Source organism: Mustela erminea, chromosome 2, assembly GCF_009829155.1.
Source record: "Mustela erminea isolate mMusErm1 chromosome 2, mMusErm1.Pri, whole genome shotgun sequence".
NCBI lineage: Eukaryota > Metazoa > Chordata > Mammalia > Carnivora > Mustelidae > Mustela > Mustela erminea.
The window spans coordinates 137242039-137259635 of NC_045615.1; the positions used below are offsets into that span (position 1 = coordinate 137242039).

The 17597-nt window shown below is 44.0% G+C and overlaps 1 protein-coding gene across 4 annotated transcripts in view; it reads left to right on the forward strand.

The window, feature by feature from the left end:
• ATP10D (ATPase phospholipid transporting 10D (putative)) overlaps positions 1–16583 on the forward strand; it is a 103508-nt gene extending 86925 nt beyond the window's left edge. For 2 of the 4 annotated variants that reach the window (XM_032334224.1, XM_032334225.1), the window contains 5 exons: positions 1744–1944; positions 7840–7920; positions 9345–9449; positions 13625–13812; positions 15747–16583. In XM_032334224.1, coding sequence (XP_032190115.1) covers positions 1744–1944; positions 7840–7920; positions 9345–9449; positions 13625–13812; positions 15747–16077 — 906 coding nt within the window. In that variant the 3' untranslated portion in view covers positions 16078–16583. Of the gene's footprint in view, positions 1–1743; positions 1945–7839; positions 7921–9344; positions 9450–13624; positions 13813–15746 lie in introns of those variants that run through there. The other 2 variants (XM_032334226.1, XM_032334227.1) reach the window with 2 other exon arrangements.
• Positions 16584–17597: the final 1014 nt, after the last annotated feature.

A 17597-nucleotide genomic window follows, 5' to 3' on the forward strand; every position in this document is an offset into this window, starting at 1 on the left:
AATACCACCTTTAGGAAAAAAACAACTTCTTAACAGGTCATTCTACATGTATTCCAAAATGTGTCATTTAGATCTGCACGTGTATGTGTGTGTGTCTTGGTGAGCAGAACATCTTGCTTTTTTTGTCCTGCAGCACAATGAGCTTTTTTTTTTAATTCCAGGACTTGGTAGTGGTCACCGACTATTAGGGAGGATTCTCTTTCCCAAAATTTTTTTTTTTAATGCTTTTGCCTTTTTCTACCTTCTCCTCTTGTGGTGTATCCCACCCCTACCCCTTTCCTTTTAAGCATTAAACCCCAAAAGTAAGGAACACTGGTATTAGGAAGAGGGGGTGTCATACGCTCTTGGAGAGTGGGCCAGTGTGTATCAGGAGATACTCCATGACCAGGGATCGGGGACCCTGGGTCTTCCACTGTGAAACCCTCGGTGGCTGTTCACAATGATACTCTCCTGACTCACTTCTGCCTCTTACTTACCTAGCTTTTAAAACAGTGAATGTTTTTTAAACTATGGAGAAAAAGGCCAGTACCAGAAGCCATTCAGGTAACTTGTCTTTCTGAGACCGTGGTTCTCAGGTCTTAGAAGATTTTTGAGATACTTATTAAGACTATGAATTCATTCTGCAAAACACATGTACCCCAAATTGATACGTTTCCAGGAGCGGGGTACGGGGTAGGTCCATAGTCCCTAGATTTAAGAAACCCCGTCCTGAGGATTGTAGCTGTTATCCTGAAGTATGCCTCTGCATCTAGAATGCCAATAGTACCATCTTCCTACTTGTAAGGCACTTTACAGGTCGTGAGCACCTTCTAACTGGATCCTGATAGTAAGCTCGGAGGTGGTATAATTCTCATTTTCAGACAAGGAAATCAAAATTCAGAAAGGTTCGGAAAATGGCCTAAAGTGAAAAAAAGCAGTAGGAAGTGTCTTCAGGCCCTGAATATGACTCTTTAATTCCAGGGGCCTTTCCTGGGGCCTGCCTTGCTTGAGGGGCCTTTCCTGGGTCCTGCCTTGCTTGAGGACACACAGCTTTAGCAGTCACGGACCCTGTTCATCTGAGGCAAAACACTGGAGGAAACCCTGGAGAATGTATGTTTCTAGCCTGTAGGGCGACCCCCATGCTGGTTCGCCTAGTACTGTCCCAGTTTTAGCTGGGAGAACTCATGTCCTGGGAAGCTCCTCATCCCCAAGCTCAGTGGGATGGTTGGCCACCCTGCTGGCACCACTCAAAAGTAATCTTGAACCTAGAAAGCAGGAGGATGAAAATCTGTTGTGTGCCTGCTACGTACCAGGCACGGGGCTAGGATCGCCCCATGCAGAAGTGGTGCCTTGGTTTGAATACTGGCTCTGTTACTGTGTAACTAGCTGTCTCACAACTGTTAGTGATGAGCCAGATGACTTAGGAAAAGTTCTTTAGCCGGTCTGTGCCTCAGTTTCCTCATCTGTGAAATGGGGCCACAGTAATTCCCCAGTTGTTAAGAGAGTGAGAACCGGGCCCACACTCCACAGGAAGGGGCTTGCGTGCGTGTGTGTACATATGTGTGCATATGTATGTCATGTTTTCCTTTAATAAAACACGTATCCTCAAAAGACGGCAAGGTAAGTTGTGGTCTTCCATTTTGCTAAGGGAGAGAGAGAGGCCGGGATCACACAGCTGGCAGTGGCAGCAGGTGGCTTGTGTGCTCATGGCACACATGTGGCTCTTTGTTTCTAAGATGCAAATGTTCCCTCTTGTGTCCCTAGGCCTATGTGAACCTCCTTTTCTGGTACCAGTTCTTTTGTGGATTTTCAGGAACCTCCATGACTGACTACTGGGTTTTGATCTTGTTCAACCTCCTCTTCACTTCTGCTCCTCCTGTCATTTATGGTGTCTTGGAGAAAGATGTGTCTGCAGAGACCCTCCTACAGCTGCCGGAACTTTACAAGAGTGGTCAGAAATCAGAGGTAGGTGCCGAGGCAGAAATGCTTGGACCGAAACGCACCCGCTGTCCAAGCCGGAGCACGTTCTAGCGAGCCCAGCTCAAATAGTGTGGTACGTTCGGGGCTGCTTAAAGTTACTGTGGCTGTTTTGGAACACCTCTGCCGACAGGGCAGATATGAAGTTACTTGCCTCTGAGGTGAACATAGGTACGACTCTAAAAGGTCTTAGGTACTTACCTGAAGAAATCAGGTGTTTCAACCCTACAATTCATAATGTCTAGGATTTGCTAAACCTTACTGTGCCATCTCTTGTGCGAGCTACTAAACCTTCTCTGCCTCATTTTCCTCTACAAAACTTTTTGAGGGAGAACTTCGTATTGTACCCGTTCTAAGACAAAGAATCAGAATTGTTTTATTTTTTCCCCTTAAGAGAGATCACAAGTAGGCAGAGGGGCAGGCAGAGGGGGGCGGGGAAGCAGGCTCCCTGCTGAGCAGTGAGCCCGATGTGAGGCTCGATCCCAGGACCCTGAGATCATGACCTGAGCTAAAGGCAGAGGCTTAACCCACTGAGCCACCTGGGCATCCAAGAATCAGAATTTCAAAGGGGCTCATAATTTTTCCAAAAATTTCACAGCTAAAAAAGAAAAAACCGCAGAGGCAGGATATGAATCCTGCTTAGTCTGGTTCTAAAGCCTAAATTAAATTCTCCAGGTTCTACTCTTCCTGCAGTACAGTGGCGTGATCTGCGTGGCTTCCTCGCCCTGAAGCCAAAGCCAGACCCTGCCTCTGCTTAATTGATCTTCATGCTATCAGTCTACCTGTCCCCCCTTTCTCATTTTCTTTCCCTGGCTGGCTGTCTCACAACTCTTTCCTAATTTATCTCCTACAGAATTAATAGTAATTAATAGAGCACTTATGAACATTTATGGAATGTCTCTTATATGCCAGGCACTCTTCTGAGTACTTGATATACATAAATCTAATCCTCAGAACGACCCTGCTAGTAAGTGCTATCGTTATCCACCTCGTAGACGAGGACGGTCAGGCACAGAAAGGAGCCTTCAGGAATGAGCCCATGTCACAGAGTTCGTGGGCGGTGTGGGGGAGCTCTGAATCTCTAGCCCATGAACTCCACCATTACATGGGGTTGTGGAAAGAGCACTGGCGCTGTGTTCAGTCCCTCAGTCTCCTCCTGCCTCCACTATGCTATGCCATGGCCAGAAATTCAAAGTGCTCTCCCAAGGGCATGGTCAGGATCATGGGGACTAAGGAAGGCCAGGACCCTATAGACACCTATAGGTGAGCAAAGCTGAAGTATCCCCGAATTGTAATCAGATGCTCTACTCTCGAGAGGAGGACTCCATTAGTCAGGGCCCTTTCAGCAGCAAGTGACAGAAACCAGCTCAAATTGGCTTGATAAAAAAGATCATTTTGTCATTGACCAGGCCTGGGACATTTATTGTTCCTGAGGACAGAACTCAACCCCATGGACAGCACTGGGAAGAAGGAGAAGGATTGGGGAGAAGTAGAGGGCAGGCAACAATCAGACCTGCCATAGTTCTGCTGCACTCACTGTTCTAAAGACACTGACCCACATCAGTTAGAAAGAACGGGTGTAGCCTGCGGTGTGTGACCTTGGTAAATGATTTAACTTCCCTGTACTTTTATTTCTTTGAGGAGATGGTGTGAGGCTCAAGTAAGATAAAAGTTCCCAGCCATATTAAGCTCTCAATATTATTATTTTTACTCCCTCCCCCCAAATTAACCAGAAATTTGAGGAAATCCCAACTTTAAAATGTGTTTATTTTCATCAGTCTAACTTTATTCTGACTTGAACTTCCTCTCCAGCCTGGGGAGTAACTTAATGTCCGCAGGTACCTGCCACAGCCAACACAGAGAAGTCACACGTCCAACTTTCAGGAAAGAAGAAATTCTCATGATCCTTTAATATCACCCAGTCCATTCAGATCAAGGAACTAAATGGGGTTTTCCTAGAGGAATCCGGTCTGACTTAAAGTTCAAGGCCAGAATGCAGGAATGGTATTAATATTAATGAAGGTTGTCTTGTACCCCCGACCTAAATTAAATTCCAAGTCTGTTGGGGGAAAGAGAGGTGAGGGGGGCCCTTCAAAGTTTTTAGAGCTTGTTTTTAAAAACCCACTTGTACAGACCATGATTGGTTCTTACCCTTGGAAGACTTGAGGTCACTGTTTCCTTTTGTTGAGTCCTGTTATCGATCCTTTGCATACACTGTTCTACCCAGCAGGCCAGTTTCGTAATACATGGTAGTAGCAGGTGGATTCCCAGCATGTGGCTATTGATATAAGGTCATGGGTTTCACTGAGTTTACCTTCCAGAAGAGGTAAACTCAATGTCCTTTCTTTGAACTTGGTCTTCAAAAAATTCTGTTTTATGCTTGTGCCATTTCCTGCCTTCAGGGTCATGAAATCTATCTCCAGGGTTACAAAATCTCTCCCCTAAGGAGAAGGCTGCAGCAGAGGCCTCCCTGCCGAGAAGCGATCATCTTCTGGCCATCTCTCCTCATCCACAGTTGCCATTCCGGGCTTGGACTTTGTGTCCACATTTTCCCTTTCAGATTCCAGGAGATCCCATGAGCTCACCTCTCCAGCCTCTCATTCATCTTTCCCTCCTTTGCTTCCAGAGCCCCCTTACTCACATGACTGGAGATTAATTGCACTTTTGCCATTTTTGCTGTCGGTTTTTTGAGCAACTACCATTCCTCCAGAAGGATGAAGTTAAATTTTAGCTTATCCCCACATTGTTCTCTCCTGTCCAGTGGCATTTTGATTGCCCCTTTGATTCTTGTCTTCTGTCATTTGATCATTCTTCTGCGTAGATTTTCATGAACCTTTGGATGAAGAAAGATAAAACGTCCCATCATTTTTAAGGAGGAAATAGTAAAAGAAAATACAGGGGAAAGGAACAGTAACAATAACAATATTAGAATCAACAAATCCTCATTGCTTTGATTTTCCAGAGGATGAAGAGATTTTTTTTTTTTTTAAAGGAATAGATTTTAAAATTCTAACTGCAGTCTATTGAAGAATAGAAAAACGTATGTGGAGAATTTGTATATTTATAAAACTCTGTTATTTAGAATGCAATTGGCTATTTCCAAGGAAATGTCATCCTTTTTCACATTTGGAAGGAAATAAGACCAAGAACACATTACGAAAATAGAAGACTAGCTTAAGGTTATAATACATGTGTTGCCATTTTTGTCCATGGCAAATATCACTAGGAATCCATAACCCTCTGTTATTCCTCCTGGGTCTGAAAGCAGCCTCAGAATCCTTGTGCACACATGTCTACATTCAGGCAGAGGTGGCTTTTGTTTGAAAACCTGTTTTCCAGTGTCAGCGAAGAGGTCGTAGGACGTTGATGGATTCCTGTCTCACGTTGAGGTCTTTCATCCATTTTGAGTTTATCTTTGTTTATGGTGCAAGGGAACGGTCCAGTTCCATTCTTCTCTGTGTAGCTGTCCTAGTCTCCCAGCAGCACTTATTGAAGAGACTGTCTTTTTTCCATTGGACATTTTTTTCCTGCTTTGTCCAATATTAGTTGACCATAGAGTTGAGGGTCCATTTCTGGAGTCTCTGTTCTGTTTTTATGCCAGTACCATGCTGTCTTGGTGATCACAGCTTTGTAATATAGCTTGAAATCAGGCAACATGATGCCCCCAGTTTTGTTTTTCTTTTTCATCCTTCCCTTGGCAATTCGGGGTCTTTTCTGGTTCTGTACAAATTTTAGGATTTCTTTGTTCCAGCTCTTTGAAAAACGCCAGTGCTATTTTAATAGGTATGGCATTGAAAGTGTAAATTGCTCTGGGAAGGATAGACATTCTAACTGTTTACTCTTCCACTCCATGCATGGAATGTTTTTCCATGTTTTTGTGTGTTCCTCAATTTTTTTCGTAAGTGTTCTGTAGTTTCTAGAGTATAGAGCCTCTACCTCTTTAGTTAGGTTTATTCTTAGGTATCTTATGGTTTTTGTTACTATTGTGAATGGAATTGATTCCTTAATTTCTCTTTCTACACTTACATCGTTAGTATATGGAAAAGCAGCTGATTTCTGTGCATTGATTCTGTATCCTGCCACCTTGCTGAATTGCTGTGTGAGTTCTAGTAGTTTAGGGGTGGAGTCTTTTGGGTTTTCCACATAAAGTATGACGTCATTGTGAAGAGAGAGAGAGTTTGACTTCTTATGGCAGTTGGAATCTCCAAAAGGATCTCAGGAATTACTATGTATACGAGGTCTTTATTTGAACAGTAGTTTTAATAGCAGTTGCTAAAAACTATGAGCCATTTTTATCAAGAGTGGAAATGCTCCCATCTGGTACCTAAATCTTTCCTCCATCCTTCCCTTCTCCCATGTCTTAAAATGTGAACTCTGAGGAAAGCAGGAATATAATACTTAAGGAACACAAAAGAAAGTGTATCAATAACTGTTTTTTTTTTTAAAGATTTATTTATTTATTTGACCGAGAGAGATCACAAGTAGACAGAGAGGCAGGCAGAGAGAGAGAGAGAGAGAGAAGCAGGATCCCTGCTGAGCAGAGAGCCTGATGCAGGACTCGATCCCAGGACCCTGAGATCATGACCTGAGCCGAAGGCAGCGGCTTAACCCACTGAGCCACCCAGGCGCCCCTAAATAACCGATTTTGAAATTGATGTTAACAAATACAACCGAAGTAACAAACATTATTCTAAAATATGCATTCACTCAATCAGTATTTACTGATCACCAAAAGAATAAAGAAAACCTGTTTTCCATCACTTGATTAATGTCTCTACTTGAACTTCTCTCTTTTCTTCTATACGCTTTTGGTTAGAAGCAGTTCCGCACATGAAAAGTTATTAGGAATAGTTTATTAATCCAACAAATATTTATTGGGTACTTGTTATGTACCAGGTACTGTTTTAATCACTTAAATAAAAAAATCAACCCCCCACTCTATGAAGTGTGCATTCTGTTAAAAGAACTGGAAAATCATTAGATAAACAAATAAAACTAGTTCCGATGGTGATGAGAGATTTCTACACATGCCATGGTAGTAACTGATGAGATGGGCATACCTCTTAGACCGGTCTGGGATGAGATGGAGCAGGTACGTGAATGAAGTGCGGGTCACGTGGGAAGTCCAGGGCAAAGAATCCAGGCAGAGAGAGCACAGGGGAAGCTCCAGGGAAAGAATGGGTCAGGCAGGTTTGAAGAACAGAAGGTGCCTGTGGTAGGACCATAGTGGATGAGGGTAAGCATGGGAGGGTGGGACCCTGGAGAGCAGGGGCTCCAGCAGGCAGATCCTCCAAGACATTACTAGCCTTGGGAAGGAACTTACATTGTATTGGAATGCAACGGGACGTCATTGGAGGCATTGGAGGGGGTCAGTTTGATTAATTAGGGAGATGGCACGACCTGATTTATGACCTTTAAGAACCTTCTGACTGCTGTAGAAGACTGGATTAGGCATAGGAGAAGAAGTGAAGAAGTCAGTCAGGTGGTTATTCGGTCATTCATAAAGAGAGTTGTTGGTGAAGGAGAATGGGAGACCGAAGTGGATGGGTTTGGAGTAGTTTTTGAAACCGCACTTTCTGATCAATAGGCAATGGAAACTCAGTACTACTATCCCTATTTCAAGTAGATTTAAGGTTGATCCAATGATAAAAATGACATGAGTTGAAGAGAAGTCCTCCATGGACTTTTTTTTTTTTTTTAACCTATTATTCAACGCCATGCCGTATTCTTCTACCATGTTTACAAATCCCACCTATTTTGTGAGTGAGAGAATAAAGGAATATAATCTTCTCAGAGAAGCAAAAATAATTATTGGCTTCTCTTGTTCCTTGACTTTGCTTTGACCCTTGTTAATCCCTCCACAATGTCTCTTTTCATTTTCAGGCATACTTACCCCTTACCTTCTGGATCACCTTGCTGGATGCCTTTTATCAAAGCCTGGTCTGCTTTTTTGTGCCTTACTACGTGAGTCCTTATTCACTCAAATTGTGTGTTATTAATGAATCGGTGATGCTTCTTTGTTGCTGGTATCAACATATAGAATGGATATATTTTAGGGTATCTTGTTCCTATAGTCAAATGGATCATTAACCTACTAAATTATAACGTCCTCCCCCAAATATGTTAGACCATGGATTAAATTTGGAGAGAAGTACATAGCTGACTCCTCATGAGTCTCCTTTTTAGCTCTGGGCTGCTTGATAGTTTTTGTAAATGACCTGGATAAAATTGAGAGTCCAGGCATGTAATGAGAAGAGTCAAAATCAGAGAGGCCAAGTCAGAATATGAAATCAGTTATTAGGGACTGCTGGGCTAAATCCAATAGGATGATATTTGTAGAATTAAAGTTCTTATAAATAGTCTCTCTAAAACTAAAAAAACCTGTTTTATAGGTGAAAAATAGAAGAGATGTGACTAAACAAAACATGTATAAAAATGAATTTTAAAATTCAGGCAAAAACCAAGCACAAAGCAGCATAATCTAACTGCCCACCCATATACCCCTTACCCAGAAGAAAACACTGGTTTGATTATGATGGGTGAAAAACTGATAATTTCTAAGTTAATAACCTCTGTTCTTTAGTTCTTTATTTAAATAAAATGACTTGAATTTGCTCGTTAGAGTATTCTGGGCATACTACATTTCAAGAGGAATGCAGATCAGGCAACCTGAAGGTAAGCAGAAGAGAGCGAGTAGAAAATTGTGTCCTTGGAAGAAAACTTTAAGGACTTGAGGACATATACATAGGAGAGGAGGGGATATTTACTTACAGAGATATACACTTAAGATAGCCTTTTTTTTTTTTTTTTCTTTTTGAGAGAGAGCGAGAGAGAATGAGCACATGCACAAGCAGAGGGAGAGGGAGAGAGAATCCCAAGCAGACTGTGCTGAGCGCAGAGCCCAACTCAGGGCTCCATCCCAGGACTCCAAGATCACGACTTGAGCTGAGGAAAAAGAGACACTCAACCAGCTGAGCTACCTGGCGCCCCTCAGGATAGTCTAAATAGCTGCCTCAGGGTTTTGCAGCTCTAAGAGCCAGCAGTGTAAATAAAAGTTTCCAGGAAGATGAATTATGGCTCAGGATAAAGAGGCGTTTCAACTGAAAAGTTCAAAGATAGGATGGCCCAAGAGTTGGTCTCTCTTTCAGAAATGTTCAAGTGTATCCTAAATGACCCCTTATTAGCAACATTGAAGAGGGGACTCCATCCTCAGTTGAGCTATAAAGGGATGATACTCAAACCACTGAGTGTTTGAGTATCCAAGATCAATCAGCCAAGCTAATGTGTAGGATTCAGATAGTGAGAGCTTTGTTGTGAACCTTGTGTATCCAAGATCACTGAGTGTTTGAGTATCTCCAAGATCACCGCCCGTTGTTCTCTCTTCATAGACCTACCAGGGCTCAGACATTGACATCTTTGCATTTGGAAACCCCCTGAACACAGCTGCTCTGTTCATCATTATCCTCCACCTGGTGATTGAGAGCAAGAGCTTGGTGAGTGGTTTTCGTGCCTCTGAAATAGCCTAAAAGTGTTTGGGGAAATGTCTTCTATTAGCAGTGACTGTGCTAAACCCTAAATGCCTAGAAGACGCACGGTAACGAGAGGAGTAACGACCCCAGATATGAAGGGTGATTCATGGCGGCTCTCTTGCTGACTGTTGAGTGCCATTATGTTGAGATTGATGTATAGCCAGGGAAAGTGGAAAATACCTGGCTCCTTGGTGGTATCCTTGGTGGATGGTTCAGGGAGGCATGAGTCAAGCTGGAGAAACAATTACCTTTCAGTGACCAACATTCTTCGAGATCATGCTGATGCCTTTCAACTCAACTAAAGAGAGGCATCGTGCCATGATCTTCGTATATTGATATGAGTAAGTGATGGTTTTATCACAATAAAATGTCTCATGTTACAAAAAGAAACTTATGTTTTCTTCCCTCCAGAGTTTTTACCACTTATTTAAATCGAGGTCTTTTTTTTTTTTTTTTTTTTACCTTGATGCTGACTTAATGATAGTTCATTCTTCTCATCAAAATGATTGTTTGGTAGCTGTCTGCAGCAAAGCTAATGTGTAGGATTCAGATAGTGGGAGTGTGTTGTAAACCTTCCTTTGCAGATGAAGAACATGCCACCCATCTCTGGAGAATGCACCACCTCTGTGATTGTTTAGGCCCGTCACCCATTTCCATTGCCATTGTCTTTGCTATAGCCACTCCTGGGACCATGGCTACAGCCCCTTAGACCTCCCGCCCAGCTCTACTCTAGACTCCTCCAGCCACCCTCTACAAAACCACCAGAACCATCCTTTTGAAACACAAATCTTACCTTGTTGCTGTCCTTTGGGTAAGACCCTTCAGTGATTTCTCCTTGTACTTGGGGTAAGATGAAAAAGCCCTAAGTTGGCCTTCAAGACTTCATGCAGTGAAGTCACATTTCCACTTTTTCGTGGGCTGGAGCCCCACTGTCCTTCCTTGGGCGATTCAGATACAGTGAGCTCATGACCACATCAGGTCCTTAGCATTTATCATATCTTTTGAGGGACATATTCTTCCTCTTCCCTTGGTTCTTTGCACTTGACCCAGCTTACTTATACTTTTCGGTCTCAGCAAGAATGGCTCCAAGAGCCTCTCCCTAATCTAATTTTTTCATACCATCCTCTTGTTTTTCTATATAGCCCCAATAATAATTTCTTAATATTCATCAGTTATGTGAGTATCTGACTCCTGTCTTCTGCATTAGACTGTAATCTCTGTGATGGGCAGGGTTCATGTTTGTTAATCACCATATTCCAGAATCTAGGACCGGACTGACACACAGTAGGTACTCAAAAATGTTTGAATGGATAAACAAATGATTAAATGACTAACCAGTCTTTGGGGTATATTTACCTTCCTGGTGGTGAATGCATTTCAAACAGAAATAGCTGAATGAGGTTATAGTTTAAATGTTAGGTACAGTTGTATTATAAAATTATAATAATTTCTAAAGCATCATAATTCCTAAAGAATATTTTTGGCACTACTTGCCTTGCTATAACCTGCTGTAATCAAAGTGTACCAGCCTAAAGTGCAGTAAAAGGTTAAAAACCTGGAAATACCATCTAGGGAGAGTAAAGGGAACTCTAGAACTAAATTATTGGACATTGTTTTAATATCAGTTTGATTTAATTTTATACAGTTTTACAGGCACTTTGGGTCACTACCTAAGGAATTGTCATGGATTCTGACATTTAGTAGTGTTCCAAAGGGTCCAGCACATAAAATGTCGGTTTAGGTTCACTGGTTGTGAGCAACAGCAACCTGAGCAAATAGGAAAGTTATTAAAAATATATTGAAGAACCATCATCAAACCAAACCAAACCAAACCAAACCGTCCTGAGGAACCAGAGTGGTTCCAGACATCCGGGGAACAAACTAGTGGGCAGGCTTGCCCTGCTCTGCTCAGACTTGGTTGACGTCCTTTTCTTTCTGCCCTTGCCTCGTGGTGCCCCAGGTTTCGTCCCTGGGGACAGAATTCTGTCTCCTCAGCTTCAGGGCCGGGCTTTGGTTAGAGGAGCGCCGCGGTGGCGACGGCGTGCGCGGTGCCGGGGAGCCTCACTAGGAAGCGGGAGCGTGAGAGTCCGGTGCCCACGAGAACAGTGTCTCTTATGTCAAGGTCGCATCATTAGGCCCTTTTTCTCACGCCCAGGGAGGCCCGTGCCACAGCCTCCGAACGTCCCTTGTGAGGAAGAGTCAGCCCCTCTGAGGCTGTGAGGCGGCTTCCCTCATGCGCCGGCTCCTCAGCTCGTCTGCGCCTCCCACCGCCCCGTCTTCTCTCACCCGGAGCCTCCTGACTGTGACTGTATCCGTTTATGGAAACGCTCAGCTCCGGCAAGTTGCTCTCTCCCGTGCCAAAAATCCATCTTAAGGAAAAAAAAAAAATCAGGCAGTAGGGTTCAATGAGAGGGAAAGACATTTGAGGAAGAAAGAAAAAATAACAGATCCTCGTTTTAGAGGCATGATGATTATCAGGAGTTAGCCCACATTTTCTGGGCAGTTTGTACATTTTATTTAAAAGAAAAAAAGCAGTGTTTGTGTCACTTGTGAAGAGACCTACGGCGGGGAAGTACTTCGCAAGTGAAGAGGGAAAAGGAGAACACTGGATCTCGTTTGAAAATTCTAGGCTTAGAAAATGATAGAGGCAGTGCTTCCCCCAAAAGCATAACGTACTCTCCTAGGGAATACATTACGATTTTAGGTGCTATGTCCCTCCACTAAAGAGCACTGACTACTGCGTCGTGTGAACGTGATTCTCTTTTGTACCTCGGGTTGTGTCCGTTTCCCTCTGTCACACAGATCAGACTCTAGACTCAGCACTCCGATGACAGGTGATGGGGATGCCACATGTAAGGTAGTGATCCGCTTTTCCTTCTCAATGAAGTCCCTCCAATAGGAAGCCAGTTTCAGAAAAAGACTAAGAAAAATTCCAAGCTGTACATAGATAATGAAGGTAATTGGGCTAAGGTGTAATACACGAAGATTTGTTCCTTGCTCGTATAAAGTCGGCCGAGGTTCCACAGAGCCCCAGGGCAGTTGTCCCCTGAGGGGGCAGCTCAGTGGCCTAGGCAGTGTCTTGTAGCTCTACCGTCTGGAATTATCCCCAAGGAGGAGCTCCTTGGTCATCATGGAAAGAAAGGAGACAATATGAAAAATTGCGCACCAGCTCCTCTGCGTGTCTAATGTGAACTTTTTTTTTTTTTTTAAAGATTTTATTTATTTATTTGACAGACAAAGATCACAGGTAGGCAGAGAGGCAGGCAGAGAGAGAGGAGGAAGCAGGCTCCCTGCTGAGCAGAGAGCCGGATGCGGGGCTCTATCCCAGGATCCTGAGATCATGACCTGAGCCGAAGGCAGAGGCTTTAACCCACTGAGCCACCCACACGCCCCCTAACGTGAACTTTTTTTAATGTCCCTTCCACTCACATTTCACTGGTCAAAGCAGGGTGCATGGCCATGCTTAATTTCAAGGGGGCGAGGAAATGCGATCCTTCCAGATACTTACAGTGGAAGGAAATTAGAATATCGGTGAACAACAGTAATGTCTACCAGCCACGTGAATGGGTAATATTTGAGGATTGGAATACTACCTAAATGAAGATACAGGCCAATTAGTGATAGTATTAAAAAAAAAAAAAAAAAGAATCCAAACAGCTCTTGATGCATTGAACAATATAAAATAGAATCATCATCAAAAGTAACCTTTTGAGGGAGCGCCTGGGTGGCTCAGTGGGTTTAAAGCCGCTGCCTTCGGCTCAGGTCATGATCTCAGGATCCTGGGATCGAGCCCCACATCGGGCTCTCTGCTCAGCAGGGAGCCTGCTTCTTCCTCTCTCTCTGCCTGCCTCTCTGCCTACTTGTGATCTCTGCCTGTCAAATAAATAAATAAAATCTTTAAAAAAAAAAAAAAAGTAACCTTTTGGCATTGGACTTTGTTTTACAAAATCGAAACAGAGGTGTGAACTCTCCATGGAAGGTGCTCGAATCTCGTCACTGTTTTGTGTTTTGCTCACTGAGGGTTGTGACACCGTTCATTCATCGCTCAGACACGTGGTCTCTTCAACAGAGCAGACTCCGTGGGGACGCAGAGTCCTGTGGGTGAGAGTGTTCATTTCCCCGCCTCTCCTGTCTTGCAGACCTGGATCCACATGCTGGTCATTGCGGGCAGCCTGTTGTCTTATTTTTTCTTTGCCTTGGTTTTCGGAGCCCTGTGCGTCACATGCAATCCGCCGTCCAACCCCTACTGGATTATGCAGGAGCACATGCTGGACCCCGTGTTCTACCTGGTGTGTGTCCTCACAACCTGCGTCGCCCTTCTGCCCAGGTACGGGGTTTTATCCGCGAGGGAGGCAGTGAGGTCAGAGGCTTGGAGGGCTTCGGTGACTGCTAGGAACAGATGGCAGATGATCCCATTCACCAGCGAAGTCCGTCTGCATCCTCGCGAGGGCATGGGTTTGAACTCTTTGAGCAGACATAAGGCAGCCCAGAAGAGAGACTTCTCTCTCATGGAAAATTCTCATCGGGCTGCCATTCCCCAGAGACAGAGCCGCTTCACCCACGGGGTTATCTGAGGATGCCTTCCTCTGACTTTTTGTTCCGCCAACTCCCACGGGCGCTGCCCTCGTTGGCATGAGTGGAGATGACTCACGCAGCTCCCTCACATCCCTGCCTGCAGGAGGAGAGAAGACGGAGCACGAGCAGATTTCCTCCTGTGTGGATTTTTCTCTTTTTCTTTGTAATGGCATGACCCAGAACCCGCATGTCATTGCCATAGCCCATTAACTGGGACCTCAGTGTGTCGAGTCCGAGTGGCGAAAATCTGAGGGTTTCTAAAAAGAGAAACGGCAGGATGTGTACTGAGAGACAAGTTGTGGTCTCTGTACAGCCTGGCAGCACTGAAAACGTCCCTCCTGTGTCTGAGTTCTCTTTCCCATTTTAGTTTCACTTGAATGTCTAGTGTTGTATGGGATGGAGATGGCGAGGAAGAAGGCATGGGCTTTTTCATCTGTAGCTCTCATAACATTTATCTTTTTTAGCTGGAAACACTGTGCCACATAGTTGTTCTACCTTCTAAAACTGGTATGAGAGTCAAAATGGTGATTTTAGATTATTCTCGAACAGAGTTGATGAACTGACTCACAGGCCACCTCTGGCCTGCTGCCCGTTTTTAAAAGTAATGAAGTTCTATCGAACGGTAGACACACTCATTCATGTATCATCTCTGGCTGAGTTTCACTACAGCAACAGAGTTGAACAGCTCCAACCGAGACACGATCTGGCTCGCTTAGCCTGAAATATTACTGTCTGGCCCACTGGGAGAAAGATGGTCACCCCCAATGTTCTAACAAATGCTGGAAAATGTGAAGGTGGCTTTAAAACTGGGTAACGGGCAGGGACTGGAAGGGTGTAAAGGTACATGATGGAAAAATTCTAGAATGATCGTGGATATCGACGTTCCTCCTGGTGGAGATTCAGGAGGAAGTGAGAAGCAGCACAGGTGGAGAAAACCGTATCTTCATAGAAAATACATATATGTCCTTAAACAGGCTGCTGCTAGAAATGCAAATGTCACAGGCACCGCCGGTGAGGGGTCCGAAAGAAAGGAGCGACATGTTGCTGGAGAAATTTGAGGGAAGGCGGATTTTGGCACTATAGTGGCAGAAAACTTAGCCGAAGTGGGTTTTCCTGTTATGTGGAAAGCAGACTTTGGAAACCATGACCTTGGATATTTAGTGTTGAAAGTCTGGCCTGGTCTCTTCTTGCTGCTTAGAGTTAAAAAAAAAAAAAAAAAAAGAGAGAGAGAGATTGAGGGTAAGTCTATTAAACCCAGAGAAATTAGATTTGAGAAATTCTCTGCCCTTGTAGATTTCAAAAGTTGTGAAAATGAAGAGATTGGCTTTGGGAATATGCTCTCGAGAGGAGGACAGCCCTGTGGCTGGACAGCTAAAGGCGGAGGAGATTAGGTCTGTGACATGGATCCCTTAAGCCACCTCAGCGGCCACCAGGGAAAGAGAAGGGATTGTGTCGGGAAGCCCCACGGAGGACCCCATCTAATGGCCCAGATGGGTGGGAGACCCACAGGGTGGATGGCGGTGCTGTCCAGCGTCCGCGCTGCCCACGGGGACCGAAAGGGACAAGTGTGCAGTGACGTGTCCTAGGAGCCCTAGAAAAGTTCACTTTTCCCAGCTGGTGAGTACTTGCTGTGTCCCATGCCGCGTTTGCGGTGACTCTAATTCTGTGATGCTTTTTGGAACGTAGGTTTACATATCGAGTTCTTCAGGGATCCCTGTTTCCATCTCCAGTTCGGAGGGCTCAGCACTTGGACAGACTGACTCCAGAGGAGAGGACTGAAGCTCTCAAGAAGTGGAGAAGGGCGGGAACGCTGGGCCGCGCGCCGTCCCAGTGTGCTGACCACTCGGCTGCCAAGTCAGAGGAGAGAGCCACGTCTGGCCCGTCTGCTCCCTTGGCGAGGATGTCAGCACCGTCCTGTGCTGTCGAGCAGGGAAGCTTCTCTGTACATGAAACTCCCTTGGACTCAGACTTCTGTGAAACCAAGACCTCAGGGATGGTGGGGACCTCAGAGGGCTAAAAAAAAAAAAAAAAATGCAGGGTATCCTCCTTGGGGTGACAAGTCTCCCTTCAAATCTGGAAGAGGGACTTTGAAGAGGCACCTCTATCAAGCAAGAATCAGGTAGCTTTTCCCCTAAGGGACACGAAGATTCTTCTGTGCCCAGAAAAGCCAATGTGATGACCTTTCTTGTATGTTTGTAGATACATTAGAGAGGTTGCAGTTGGGCCTGAACTGAGTTTAGGGAGGTGAAATATTTCATTCCGAATCAAATGCTTTTATGAAACTTTTTGGATTTTGTAAAAGCATTTTGTCTTAGACGTGCAGACATTCTTAAGGGATTCATTTGAGATATATTTATTTTATTGGGAGATCTCAGATTCCAGGGAAACGCTTTCAGTGAGCAGACTCCAATCTGAATTTTTCTCTCATGAACAAAAACTAGTTTTTAGATCCATTAGAACGCAGAAGAGATTTCCACATGGAAATAAAAATGTTATAAATGGTTAATTTCCAGAGGAAAAACTCCAAAGAGACTTTTAAATGACAATGTACCTAAAATAGAGTAATAACTCTACTGTTGAAAATGTGGTGATTATTAATAGCTTTTTACTTTCTCCAGGAAGATGCCTTTGGTCATCTGACTGCCCACGTAAGGCAGACCTCTCTGCTCATTTCGGTGTTCCTTGAGGCAGGGTCTTCATGGGGATGGGGCAGACGGGTGCCAGGGTTCGACAGGAATATGTTTCTCTCTCAGCTTTCAGGCAAGAGAAGACCTTTTATGAGGTCTATCTCTGTGCAGATGTCCACTGAGAAACATAGGCCATTAATAGGGCAGACACAATCAGCCTACTGTAGCCCACTTGGCAATTTCCTATGTTCTGAAACTTACAATAGCCTGATCAAAATGAGACAATCAATTTGAAAACAATCTTCAAGAGACCATTTTGAGGGTTCATAGTCTTTACATTACCCTACTAGGTCTCCAGAGTTGTAACCTTTAAAAATGAGATATTATGCATTGAGACTAATACAGGTGATTCTCAGCAGAATTCCTTGAGGTTCTTAGAAAACTTTGTTTTTAAACACTTTTTAGGACAGGAATGTCGATAGCAAGCTAGTTGCTCTTGCAAATCATGTGTGTTGGCTTTCGTTAGAACAGAGACTAGTTTACCAACTGAGCCCAGATGTTACAAGATCATCTATTTTTGTTGAGTTCTTTTAAAATTCAGTATCTATTCATCTGAAAATTGTCAGCCACTAACCACCCAGAATCTCCTTCCCGAAATCTCCATGCTGATGTTCTATGTCTGTATCAAGGTCTTCTGACTATTCATCTCTTATCCTCAGGGCTTCATCTTCTCCTGCCTCTTTGTCCTGGTCTGACATTTTTTTGGTAACTGTCTGATATTACCGCAAATAGTCTTTCACAGAGACTGATTTTTAGAACTTTCAAAATCCCACATGGCTGTTGGAGGTTGCTTTCTGCTCTCTTTAATGATTTTTTAAGATAAACTGTTTAATAAATCATGTGTACGAAA